Source organism: Salvelinus fontinalis, chromosome 12 (genome assembly GCF_029448725.1).
Source record: "Salvelinus fontinalis isolate EN_2023a chromosome 12, ASM2944872v1, whole genome shotgun sequence".
Taxonomy (NCBI): Eukaryota; Metazoa; Chordata; class Actinopteri; order Salmoniformes; family Salmonidae; genus Salvelinus; species Salvelinus fontinalis.
This window is the reverse complement of record NC_074676.1, coordinates 59025364-59038813: the sequence shown is the minus strand read 5'-3', so window position 1 is coordinate 59038813 and position 13450 is coordinate 59025364. Positions and strand designations below refer to the sequence as shown.

Sequence of the window (13450 nt, the reverse complement as noted above, 5' to 3'; positions counted from 1 at the left end):
ACTGTGCGTTCCTCTCCAGATGTCACTAGCTAGGTGGTTTTACTGTGGGTTCCTCTCCAGACGTCACTAGCTAGGTGGTTTTACTGTGGGTTCCTCTCCAGACGTCACTAGCTAGGTGGTTTTACTGTGGGTTCTCCAGACATCACTAGCTAGGTGGTCTAACTGTGGGTTCTCCAGACATCACTAGCTAGGTGGTCTAACTGTGGGTTCTCCAGACGTCACTAGCTAGGTGGTTTTACTGTGGGTTCTCCAGACATCACTAGCTAGGTGGTCTAACTGTGGGTTCTCCAGACATCACTAGCTAGGTGGTCTAACTGTGGGTTCTCCAGACATCACTAGCTAGGTGGTCTAACTGTGGGTTCTCCAGACGTCACTAGCTAGGTGGTCTAACTGTGGGTTCTCCAGACATCACTAGCTAGGTGGTTTTACTGTGGGTTCCTCTCCAGACATCACTAGCTAGGTGGTTTTACTGTGGGTTCCTCTCCAGACATCACTAGCTAGGTGGTTTTACTGTGGGTTCCTCTCCAGACGTCACTAGCTAGGTGGTTTTACTGTGGGTTCCTCTCCAGACGTCACTAGCTAGGTGGTTTTACTGTGGGTTCTCCAGACGTCACTAGCTAGGTGGTCTAACTGTGGGTTCTCCAGACGTCACTAGCTAGGTGGTCTAACTGTGGGTTCTCCAGACATCACTAGCTAGGTGGTTTTACTGTGGGTTCCTCTCCAGACATCACTAGCTAGGTGGTTTTACTGTGGGTTCCTCTCCAGACGTCACTAGCTAGGTGGTTTTACTGTGGGTTCCTCTCCAGACGTCACTAGCTAGGTGGTTTTACTGTAGGTTCCTCTCCAGACATCACTAGCTAGGTGGTTTTACTGTGGGTTCTCCAGACATCACTAGCTAGGTGGTCTAACTGTGGGTTCTCCAGACGTCACTAGTTAGGTGGTCTAACTGTGGGTTCCTCTCCAGACGTCACTAGCTAGGTGGTTTTACTGTGGGTTCTCCAGACGTCACTAGCTAGGTGGTTTTACTGTGGGTTCTCAAGACATCACTAGCTAGGTGGTTTTACTGTGGGTTCTCCAGACATCACTATCTAGGTGGTCTAACTTTGGGTTCTCCAGACATCACTAGCTAGGTGGTCTAACTGTGGGTTCTACAGACATCACTAGCTAGGTGGTCTAACTGTGGGTTCTCCAGACATCACTAGCTAGGTGGTTTTACTGTGGGTTCCTCTCCAGACGTCACTAGCTAGGTGGTTTTACTGTGGGTTCCTCTCCAGACGTCACTAGCTAGGTGGTTTTACTGTGGGTTCCTCTCCAGACGTCACTAGCTAGGTGGTTTTACTGTGGGTTCTCCAGACATCACTAGCTAGGTGGTCTAACTGTGGGTTCTCCAGACATCACTAGCTAGGTGGTCTAACTGTGGGTTCTCCAGACATCACTAGCTAGATGGTTTTACTATGGGTTCTCCAGACATCACTAGCTAGGTGGTTTTACTGTGGGTTCTCCAGACATCACTAGCTAGGTGGTTTTATTGTGGGTTCTCCAGAAATCACTAGCTAGGTGGTCTAACTGTGGGTTCCCCAGACATCACTAGCTAGGTGGTCTAACTGTGGGTTCCCCAGACATCACTAGCTAGCTGGTTTTATTGTGGGTTCTCCAGAAATCACTAGCTAGGTGGTCTAACTGTGGGTTCTCCAGACGTCACTAGCTAGGTGGTCTAACTGTGGGTTCTCCAGACAACACTAGCTAGGTGGTTTTACTGTGGGTTCCTCTCCAGACATCACTAGCTAGGTGGTTTTACTTTGGGTTCCTCTCCAGACGTCACTAGCTAGGTGGTTTTACTGTGGGTTCCTCTCCAGACGTCACTAGCTAGGTGGTTTTACTGTGGGTTCCTCTCCAGACGTCACTAGCTAGGTGGTTTTACTGTGGGTTCCTCTCCAGACGTCACTAGCTAGGTGGTTTTACTGTGGGTTCTCCAGACGTCACTAGCTAGGTGGTTTTACTGTGGGTTCTACAGACATCACTAACTAGGTGGTCTAACTGTGGGTTCTCCAGACGTCACTAGCTAGGTGGTTTTACTGTGGGTTCTCCAGACATCACTAGCTAGGTGGTCTAACTGTGGGTTCTCCAGACGTCACTAGTTAGGTGGTTTTACTGTGGGTTCTCCAGACATCACTAGCTAGTTGGTCTAACTGTGGGTTCCTCTCCAGACATCACTAGCTTGTTGGTCTAACTGTGGGTTCTCCAGACATCACTAGCTAGGTGGTCTAACTGTGTGTTCTCCAGACATCACTAGCTAGGTGGTCTAACTGTGGGTTCTCCAGACATCACTAGCTAGGTGCTTTTACTGTGGGTTCTCCAGACATCACTAGCTAGGTGGTCTAACTGTGGGTTCTCCAGACATCACTAGCTAGGTGGTTTTACTGTGGGTTCCTCTCCAGACATCACTAGCTAGGTGGTTTTACTGTGGGTTCCTCTCCAGACATCACTAGCTAGGTGGTTTTACTGTGGGTTCCTCTCCAGACGTCACTAGCTAGGTGGTTTTACTGTGCGTTCCTCTCCAGATGTCACTAGCTAGGTGGTTTTACTGTGGGTTCCTCTCCAGACGTCACTAGCTAGGTGGTTTTACTGTGGGTTCTCCAGACGTCACTAGCTAGGTGGTTTTACTGTGGGTTCTCCAGACATCACTAGCTAGGTGGTTTTACTGTGGGTTCCTCTCCAGACATCACTAGCTAGGTGGTTTTACTGTGGGTTCCTCTCCAGACGTCACTAGCTAGGTGGTTTTACTGTGCGTTCCTCTCCAGATGTCACTAGCTAGGTGGTTTTACTGTGGGTTCCTCTCCAGACGTCACTAGCTAGGTGGTTTTACTGTGGGTTCTCCAGACGTCACTAGCTAGGTGGTTTTACTGTGGGTTCTCCAGACATCACTAGCTAGGTGGTCTAACTGTGGGTTCTCCAGACATCACTAGCTAGGTGGTCTAACTGTGGGTTCTCCAGACGTCACTAGCTAGGTGGTTTTACTGTGGGTTCTCCAGACATCACTAGCTAGGTGGTCTAACTGTGGGTTCTCCAGACATCACTAGCTAGGTGGTCTAACTGTGGGTTCTCCAGACATCACTAGCTAGGTGGTGTAACTGTGGGTTCTCCAGACGTCACTAGCTAGGTGGTCTAACTGTGGGTTCTCCAGACATCACTAGCTAGGTGGTTTTACTGTGGGTTCCTCTCCAGACATCACTAGCTAGGTGGTTTTACTGTGGGTTCCTCTCCAGACATCACTAGCTAGGTGGTTTTACTGTGGGTTCCTCTCCAGACGTCACTAGCTAGGTGGTTTTACTGTGGGTTCCTCTCCAGACGTCACTAGCTAGGTGGTTTTACTGTGGGTTCTCCAGACATCACTAGCTAGGTGGTCTAACTATGGGTTCTCCAGACGTCACTAGCTAGGTGGTCTAACTGTGGGTTCTCCAGACATCACTAGCTAGGTGGTTTTACTGTGGGTTCCTCTCCAGACATCACTAGCTAGGTGGTTTTACTGTGGGTTCCTCTCCAGACGTCACTAGCTAGGTGGTTTTACTGTGGGTTCCTCTCCAGACGTCACTAGCTAGGTGGTTTTACTGTGGGTTCCTCTCCAGACATCACTAGCTAGGTGGTTTTACTGTGGGTTCTCCAGACATCACTAGCTAGGTGGTCTAACTGTGGGTTCTCCAGACGTCACTAGTTAGGTGGTCTAACTGTGGGTTCCTCTCCAGACGTCACTAGCTAGGTGGTTTTACTGTGGGTTCTCCAGACGTCACTAGCTAGGTGGTTTTACTGTGGGTTCTCCAGACATCACTAGCTAGGTGGTTTTACTGTGGGTTCTCCAGACATCACTAGCTAGGTGGTCTAACTGTGGGTTCTCCAGACATCACTAGCTAGGTGGTCTAACTGTGGGTTCTACAGACATCACTAGCTAGGTGGTCTAACTGTGGGTTCTCCAGACATCACTAGCTAGGTGGTTTTACTGTGGGTTCCTCTCCAGACGTCACTAGCTAGGTGGTTTTACTGTGGGTTCCTCTCCAGACGTCACTAGCTAGGTGGTTTTACTGTGGGTTCCTCTCCAGACGTCACTAGCTAGGTGGTTTTACTGTGGGTTCCTCTCCAGACGTCACTAGCTAGGTGGTTTTACTGTGGGTTCTCCAGACATCACTAGCTAGGTGGTCTAACTGTGGGTTCTCCAGACATCACTAGCTAGGTGGTCTAACTGTGGGTTCTCCAGACATCACTAGCTAGATGGTTTTACTATGGGTTCTCCAGACATCACTAGCTAGGTGGTTTTACTGTGGGTTCTCCAGACATCACTAGCTAGGTGGTTTTATTGTGGGTTCTCCAGAAATCACTAGCTAGGTGGTCTAACTGTGGGTTCCCCAGACATCACTAGCTAGGTGGTCTAACTGTGGGTTCCCCAGACATCACTAGCTAGGTGGTTTTATTGTGGGTTCTCCAGAAATCACTAGCTAGGTGGTCTAACTGTGGGTTCTCCAGACATCACTAGCTAGGTGGTCTAACTGTGGGTTCTCCAGACGTCACTAGCTAGGTGGTCTAACTGTGGGTTCTCCAGACAACACTAGCTAGGTGGTTTTACTGTGGGTTCCTCTCCAGACATCACTAGCTAGGTGGTTTTACTTTGGGTTCCTCTCCAGACGTCACTAGCTAGGTGGTTTTACTGTGGGTTCCTCTCCAGACGTCACTAGCTAGGTGGTTTTACTGTGGGTTCCTCTCCAGACGTCACTAGCTAGGTGGTTTTACTGTGGGTTCCTCTCCAGACGTCACTAGCTAGGTGGTTTTACTGTGGGTTCTCCAGACGTCACTAGCTAGGTGGTTTTACTGTGGGTTCTACAGACATCACTAACTAGGTGGTCTAACTGTGGGTTCTCCAGACGTCACTAGCTAGGTGGTTTTACTGTGGGTTCTCCAGACATCACTAGCTAGGTGGTCTAACTGTGGGTTCTCCAGACGTCACTAGTTAGGTGGTTTTACTGTGGCTTCTCCAGACATCACTAGCTAGGTGGTCTAACTGTGGGTTCCTCTCCAGACATCACTAGCTAGGTGGTCTAACTGTGGGTTCTCCAGACATCACTAGCTAGGTGGTCTAACTGTGGGTTCTCCAGACATCACTAGCTAGGTGGTCTAACTGTGGGTTCTCCAGACATCACTAGCTAGGTGGTTTTACTGTGGGTTCTCCAGACATCACTAGCTAGGTGGTCTAACTGTGGGTTCTCCAGACATCACTAGCTAGGTGGTTTTACTGTGGGTTCTCCAGACATCACTAGCTAGGTGGTCTAACTGTGGGTTCTCCAGACATCACTAGCTAGGTGGTTTTACTGTGGGTTCTCCAGACGTCACTAGCTAGGTGGTTTTACTGTGGGTTCTCCAGAAATCACTAGCTAGGTGGTTTTACTGTGGGTTCTCCAGACATCACTAGCTAGGTGGTTTTACTGTGGGTTCTCCAGACGTCACTAGCTAGGTGGTTTTACTGTGGGTTCTCCAGACGTCACTAGCTAGGTGGTTTTACTGTGGGTTCTCCAGATATCACTAGCTAGGTGGTCTAACTGGCGGTTCTCCAGACATCACTAGCTAGGTGGTCTAACTGTGGGTTCTCCAGACATCACTAGCTAGGTGGTTTTACTGTGGGTTCTCCAGACGTCACTAGCTAGGTGGTTTTACTGTGGGTTCCTCTCCAGACGTCACTAGCTAAGTGGTTTTACTGTGGGTTCTCCAGACGTCACTAGCTAGGTGGTCTAACTGTGGGTTCTCCAGACATCACTAGCTAGGTGGTTTTACTGTGGGTTCTCCAGACGTCACTAGCTAGGTGGTCTAACTGTGGGTTCTCCAGACATCACTAGCTAGGTGGTTTTACTGTGGGTTCTCCAGACATCACTAGCTAGGTCGTCTAACTGTGGGTTCTCCAGACATCACTAGCTAGGTGGTTTTACTGTGGGTTCTACAGACATCACTAACTAGGTGGTCTAACTGTGGGTTCTCCAGACGTCACTAGCTAGGTGGTTTTACTGTGGGTTCTCCAGACATCACTAGCTAGGTGGTCTAACTGTGGGTTCTCCAGACGTCACTAGTTAGGTGGTTTTACTGTGGGTTCTCCAGACATCACTAGCTAGGTGGTCTAACTGTGGGTTCCTCTCCAGACATCACTAGCTAGGTGGTCTAACTGTGGGTTCTCCAGACATCACTAGCTAGGTGGTCTAACTGTGGGTTCTCCAGACATCACTAGCTAGGTGGTCTAACTGTGGGTTCTCCAGACATCACTAGCTAGGTGGTTTTACTGTGGGTTCTCCAGACATCACTAGCTAGGTGGTCTAACTGTGGGTTCTCCAGACATCACTAGCTAGGTGGTTTTACTGTGGGTTCTCCAGACATCACTAGCTAGGTGGTCTAACTGTGGGTTCTCCAGACATCACTAGCTAGGTGGTTTTACTGTGGGTTCTCCAGACATCACTAGCTAGGTGGTCTAACTGTGGGTTCTCCAGACGTCACTAGCTAGGTGGTTTTACTGTGGGTTCTCCAGAAATCACTAGCTAGGTGGTTTTACTGTGGGTTCTCCAGAAATCACTAGCTAGGTGGTTTTACTGTGGGTTCTCCAGACATCACTAGCTAGGTGGTTTTACTGTGGGTTCTCCAGACGTCACTAGCTAGGTGGTTTTACTGTGGGTTCTCCAGACGTCACTAGCTAGGTGGTTTTACTGTGGGTTCTCCAGACATCACTAGCTAGGTGGTCTAACTGTGGGTTCTCCAGACATCACTAGCTAGGTGGTCTAGCTGTGGGTTCTCCAGACATCACTAGCTAGGTGGTCTAGCTGTGGGTTCTCCAGACATCACTAGCTAGGTGGTTTTACTGTGGGTTCTCCAGACGTCACTAGCTAGGTGGTTTTACTGTGGGTTCCTCTCCAGACGTCACTAGCTAGGTGGTTTTACTGTGGGTTCTCCAGACGTCACTAGCTAGGTGGTCTAACTGTGGGTTCTCCAGACATCACTAGCTAGGTGGTTTTACTGTGGGTTCTCCAGACGTCACTAGCTAGGTGGTCTAACTGTGGGTTCTCCAGACATCACTAGCTAGGTGGTTTTACTGTGGGTTCTCCAGACATCACTAGCTAGGTCGTCTAACTGTGGGTTCTCCAGACATCACTAGCTAGGTGGTTTTACTGTGGGTTCTACAGACATCACTGGCTAGGTGGTCTAACTGTGGGTTCCTCTCCAGACGTCACTAGCTAGGTGGTTTTACTGTGGGTTCCTCTCCAGACGTCACTAGCTAGGTGGTTTTACTGTGGGTTCCTCTCCAGACATCACTAGCTAGGTGGTTTTACTGTGGGTTCTCCAGACATCACTAGCTAGGTGGTCTAACTGTGGGTTCTCCAGACATCACTAGCTAGGTGGTCTAACTGTGGGTTCTCCAGACATCACTAGCTAGGTGGTTTTACTGTGGGTTCTCCAGACATCACTAGCTAGGTGGTTTTTACTGTGGGTTCTCCAGACATCACTAGCTAGGTGGTCTAACTGTGGGTTCTCCAGACATCACTAGCTAGGTGGTCTAACTGTGGGTTCTCCAGACGTCACTAGCTAGGTGGTTTTACTGTGGGTTCTCCAGACATCACTAGTTAGGTGGTCTAACTGTGGGTTCTCCAGACGTCACTAGCTAGGTGGTCTAACTGTGGGTTCTCCAGACATCACTAGCTAGGTGGTTTTACTGTGGGTTCTCCAGACGTCACTAGCTAGGTGGTTTTACTGTGGGTTCCTCTCCAGACGTCACTAGCTAGGTGGTTTTACTTTGGGTTCTCCAGACGTCACTAGCTAGGTGGTCTAACTGTGGGTTCTCCAGACATCACTAGCTAGGTGGTTTTACTGTGGGTTCCTCTCCAGACATCACTAGCTAGGTGGTTTTACTGTGGTTCCTCTCCAGACATCACTAGCTAGGTGGTTTTACTTTGGGTTCCTCTCCAGACGTCACTAGCTAGGTGGTTTTACTGTGGGTTCTCCAGACATCACTAGCTAGGTGGTCTAACAGTGGGTTCTCCAGACGTCACTAGCTAGGTGGTCTAACTGTGGGTTCTCCAGACATCACTAGCTAGGTGGTCTAACTGTGGGTTCTCCAGACGTCACTAGCTAGGTGGTTTTACTGTGGGTTCCTCTCCAGACGTCACTAGCTAGGTGGTTTTACTGTGGGTTCCTCTCCAGACGTCACTAGCTAGGTGGTTTTACTGTGGGTTCTCCAGACATCACTAGCTAGGTGGTTTTACTGTGGGTTCCTCTCCAGACGTCACTAGCTAGGTGGTTTTACTGTGGGTTGCTCTCCAGACGTCACTAGCTAGGTGGTTTTACTGTGGGTTCCTCTCCAGACGTCACTAGCTAGGTGGTTTTACTGTGGGTTCTCCAGACATCACTAGCTAGGTGGTTTTACTGTGGGTTCCTCTCCAGACGTCACTAGCTAGGTGGTTTTACTGTGGGTTCTCCAGACATCACTAGCTAGGTGGTTTTACTGTGGGTTCTCCAGACATCACTAGCTAGGTGGTTTTACTGTAAAGGACTTTGACAACTGCTGATGTTTAAAGGGGCTTTAAAAATACACTTGATTGAGTGATTTGCTTGTGTGTTCCCCTCCAGGCCTGCGGGGGGCGATGGCGTTTGCCCTGGCAATCCGGGACACAGCTACCTACGCTCGCCAGATGACCTTCACCACCACCCTCCTCATCGTCTTCTTCACCGTCTGGGTGTTTGGAGGAGGGACCACCCCCATGTTGTCATGGCTACACATTAGGTTAGAGCGCTAGAACAACCTCTCTCCTTCACTTCTATCTTCTATATATCTATAGTGCACTACTATAGACCAGAGCCCTATTCCCTATATAGTGCACTACATTAGACCAGAGCCCTGTTCCCTATATAGTGCACTACTATAGACCAGAGCCCTATTCCCTATATAGTGCACTACTTTAGACCAGAGCCCTATTCCCTATATAGTGCACTACTAATGACCAGAGCCCTATTCCCTATATAGTGCACTACTAATGACCAGAGCCCTATTCCCTATATAGTCCACTACTATAGACCAGAGCCCTATTCCCTATATAGTGGTACTACTATAGACCAGAGCCCTATTCCCTATATAGTGCACTACTAATGACCAGAGCCCTATTCCCTATATAGTGCACTACTAATGACCAGAGCCCTATTCCCTATATAGTGCACTACTATAGACCAGAGCCCTATTCCCTATATAGTGCACTACTTTAGACCAGAGCCTTATTCCCTATATAGTGCACTACTATAGACCAGAGCCTTATTCCCTATATAGTGCACTACTATAGACCAGAGCCCTATTCCCTATATAGTGCACTACTATAGACCAGAGCCCTATTCCCTATATAGTGCACTACTTTAGACCAGAGCCCTATTCCCTATATAGTGCACTACTATAGACCAGAGCCCTATTCCCTATATAGTGCACTACTATAGACCAGAGCCCTATTCCCTATATAGTGCACTACTTTAGACCAGAGCCCTATTCCCTATATAGTGCACTACTATAGACCAGAGCCCTATTCCCTATATAGTGCACTACTATAGACCAGAGCCCTATTCCCTATATAGTGCACTACTTTAGACCAGAGCCCTATTCCCTATATAGTGCACTACTATAGACCAGAGCCCTATTCCCTATATAGTGCACTACTATAGACCAGAGCCCTATTCCCTAATAGTGCACTACTATAGACCAGAGCCCTATTCCCTATATAGTGCACTACTAATGACCAGAGCCCTATTCCCTATATAGTGCACTACTAATGACCAGAGCCCTATTCCCTATATAGTGCACTACTATAGACCAGAGCCCTATTCCCTATATAGTGCACTACTAATGACCAGAGCCCTATTCCCTATATAGTGCACTACTATAGACCAGAGCCCTATTCCCTATATAGTGCACTACTTTAGACCAGGGCCCTATTCCCTATATAGTAGACTACTAATGACCAGAGCCCTATTCCCTATATATTGCACTACTATAGACCAGAGCCCTATTCCCTATATAGTGCACTACTATAGACCAGAGCCCTATTCCCTAATAGTGCACTACTATAGACCAGAGCCCTATTCCCTAATAGTGCACTACTATAGACCAGAGCCCTATTCCCTATATAGTACACTACTAATGACCAGAGCCCTATTCCCTATATAGTGCACTACTTTAGACCAGAGCCCTATTCCCTATATAGTGCACTACTTTAGACCAGAGCCCTATTCCCTATATAGTGCACTACTATAGACCAGAGCCCTATTCCCTATATAGTGCACTACTTTAGACCAGAGCCCTATTCCCTATATAGTGCACTACTATAGAGCCCTATTCCCTATATAGTGCACTACTATAGACCAGAGCCCTATTCCCTATATAGTGCACTACTATAGACCAGAGCCCTATTCCCTAATAGTGCACTACTATAGACCAGAGCCCTATTCCCTAATAGTGCACTACTATAGACCAGAGCCCTATTCCCTATATAGTACACTACTAATGACCAGAGCCCTATTCCCTATATAGTGCACTACTTTAGACCAGAGCCCTATTCCCTATATAGTGCACTACTTTAGACCAGAGCCCTATTCCCTATATAGTGCACTACTATAGACCAGAGCCCTATTCCCTATATAGTGCACTACTTTAGACCAGAGCCCTATTCCCTATATAGTGCACTACTATAGAGCCCTATTCCCTATATAGTGCACTACTATAGACCAGAGCCCTATTCCCTATATAGTGCACTACTATAGACCAGAGCCCTATTCCCTAATAGTGCACTACTATAGACCAGAGCCCTATTCCCTAATAGTGCACTACTATAGACCAGAGCCCTATTCCCTATATAGTACACTACTAATGACCAGAGCCCTATTCCCTATATAGTGCACTACTTTAGACCAGAGCCCTATTCCCTATATAGTGCACTACTTTAGACCAGAGCCCTATTCCCTATATAGTGCACTACTATAGACCAGAGCCCTATTCCCTATATAGTGCACTACTTTAGACCAGAGCCCTATTCCCTATATAGTGCACTACTATAGAGCCCTATTCCCTATATAGTGCACTACTATAGACCAGAGCCCTATTCCCTATATAGTGCACTACTTTAGACCAGAGCCCTATTCCCTATATAGTGCACTACTTTAGACCAGAGCCCTATTCCCTATATAGTGCACTACTTTAGACCAGAGCCCTATTCCCTATATAGTGCACTACTATAGACCAGAGCCCTATTCCCTATATAGTGCACTACTAATGACCAGAGCCCTATTCCCTATATAGTGCACTACTATAGACCAGAGCCCTATTCCCTATATAGTGCACTACTATAGACCAGAGCCCTATTCCCTATATAGTGCACTACTTTAGACCAGAGCCCTATTCCCTATATAGTGCACTACTATAGACCAGAGCCCTATTCCCTATATAGTGCACTACTAATGACCAGAGCCCTATTCCCTATATAGTGCACTACTTTAGACCAGAGCCCTATTCCCTATATAGTACACTACTATAGACCAGAGCCCTATTCCCTATATAGTGCACTACTATAGACCAGAGCCCTATTCCCTATATAGGGCACTACTATAGACCAGAGCCTTATTCCCTATATAGTACACTACTTTAGACCAGAGCCCTATTCCCTATATAGTACACTACTATAGACCAGAGCCCTATTCCCTATATAGTGCACTACTTTAGACCAGAGCCCTATTCCCTATATAGTGCACTACTTTAGACCAGAGCCCTATTCCCTATATAGTACACTACTATAGACCAGAGCCCTATTCCCTATATAGTGCACTACTATAGACCAGAGCCCTATTCCCTATATAGTGCACTACTACAGACCAGAGCCCTATTCCCTATATAGAACACTACTTTAGACCAGACCCTTATTCCCTATATAGTGCACTACTTTCGACCAGAGCCCTATTCCCTATATAGAACACTACTTTAGACCAGAGCCCTATTCCCTATATAGTGCACTACTATAGACCAGAGCCCTATTCCCTATATAGTGCACTACTACAGACCAGAACCCTATTCCCTATATAGAACACTACTATAGACCAGAGCCCTATTCCCTATATAGTGCACTACTACTGACCAGAGCCCTATTCCCTATATAGAACACTACTATAGACCAGAGCCCTATTCCCTATATAGTGCACTACTATAGACCAGAGCCCTATTCCCTATATAGTGCACTACTATAGACCAGAGCCCTATTCCCTATATAGTGCACTACTATAGACCAGAGCCCTATTCCCTATATAGTGCACTACTATAGACCAGAGCCCTATTCCCTATATAGTGCACTACTATAGACCAGAGCCCTATTCCCTATATAGTGCACTACTATAGACCAGAGCCCTATTCCCTATATAGTGCACTACTATAGACCAGAGCCCTATTCCCTATATAGTGCACTACTTTAGACCAGAGCCCTATTCCCTACATAGTGCACTACTATAGACCAGAGCCCTATTCCCTATATAGTGCACTACTATAGACCAGAGCCCTATTCCCTATATAGTGGACTACTTTAGACCAGAGCCCTATTCCCTATATAGTGCACTACTTTAGACCAGAGCCCTATTCCCTATATAGTGCACTACTATAGACCAGAGCCCGATTCCCTATATAGTGCACTTCTTTAGGCCAGAGCCCTATTCCCTATATAGTGCACTACTTTAGACCAGAGCCCTATTCCCTATATAGTGCACTACTTTAGACCAGAGCCCTATTCCCTATATAGTGCACTACTAATGACCAGAGCCCTATTCCCTATATAGTGCACTACTAATGACCAGAGCCCTATTCCCTATATAGTGCACTACTAATGACCAGAGCCCTATTCCCTATATAGTGCACTACTAATGACCAGAGCCCTATTCCCTATATAGTGCACTACTAATGACCAGAGCCCTATTCCCTATATAGTGCACTACTATAGACCAGGGCCCTATTCCCTATATAGTGCACTACTAATGACCAGAGCCCTATTCCCTATATAGTGCACTACTATAGACCAGAGCCCTATTCCCTATATAGTGCACTACTATAGACCAGAGCCCTATTCCCTATATAGTGCACTACTTTAGACCAGAGCCCTATTCCCTATATAGTGCACTACTATAGACCAGAGCCCTATTCCCTATATAGTGCACTACTAATGACCAGAGCCCTATTCCCTATATAGTGCACTACTTTAGACCAGAGCCCTATTCCCTATATAGTACACTACTATAGACCAGAGCCCTATTCCCTATATAGTGCACTACTATAGACCAGAGCCCTATTCCCTATATAGGGCACTACTATAGACCAGAGCCTTATTCCCTATATAGTACACTACTTTAGACCAGAGCCCTATTCCCT

The 13450-nt window shown here is 47.2% G+C and overlaps 1 protein-coding gene across 3 annotated transcripts in view; it reads left to right on the top strand.

The window, feature by feature from the left end:
• Nucleotides 1-13450, top strand: part of slc9a7 (solute carrier family 9 member 7) — a 173967-nt gene that overhangs the window by 96674 nt on the left and 63843 nt on the right. For all 3 annotated transcript variants that reach the window (XM_055941220.1, XM_055941219.1, XM_055941218.1), the window contains exon 11: nt 8644-8797. In XM_055941220.1, coding sequence (XP_055797195.1) covers nt 8644-8797 — 154 coding nt within the window. The remainder of the gene's footprint in view (nt 1-8643; nt 8798-13450) is intronic.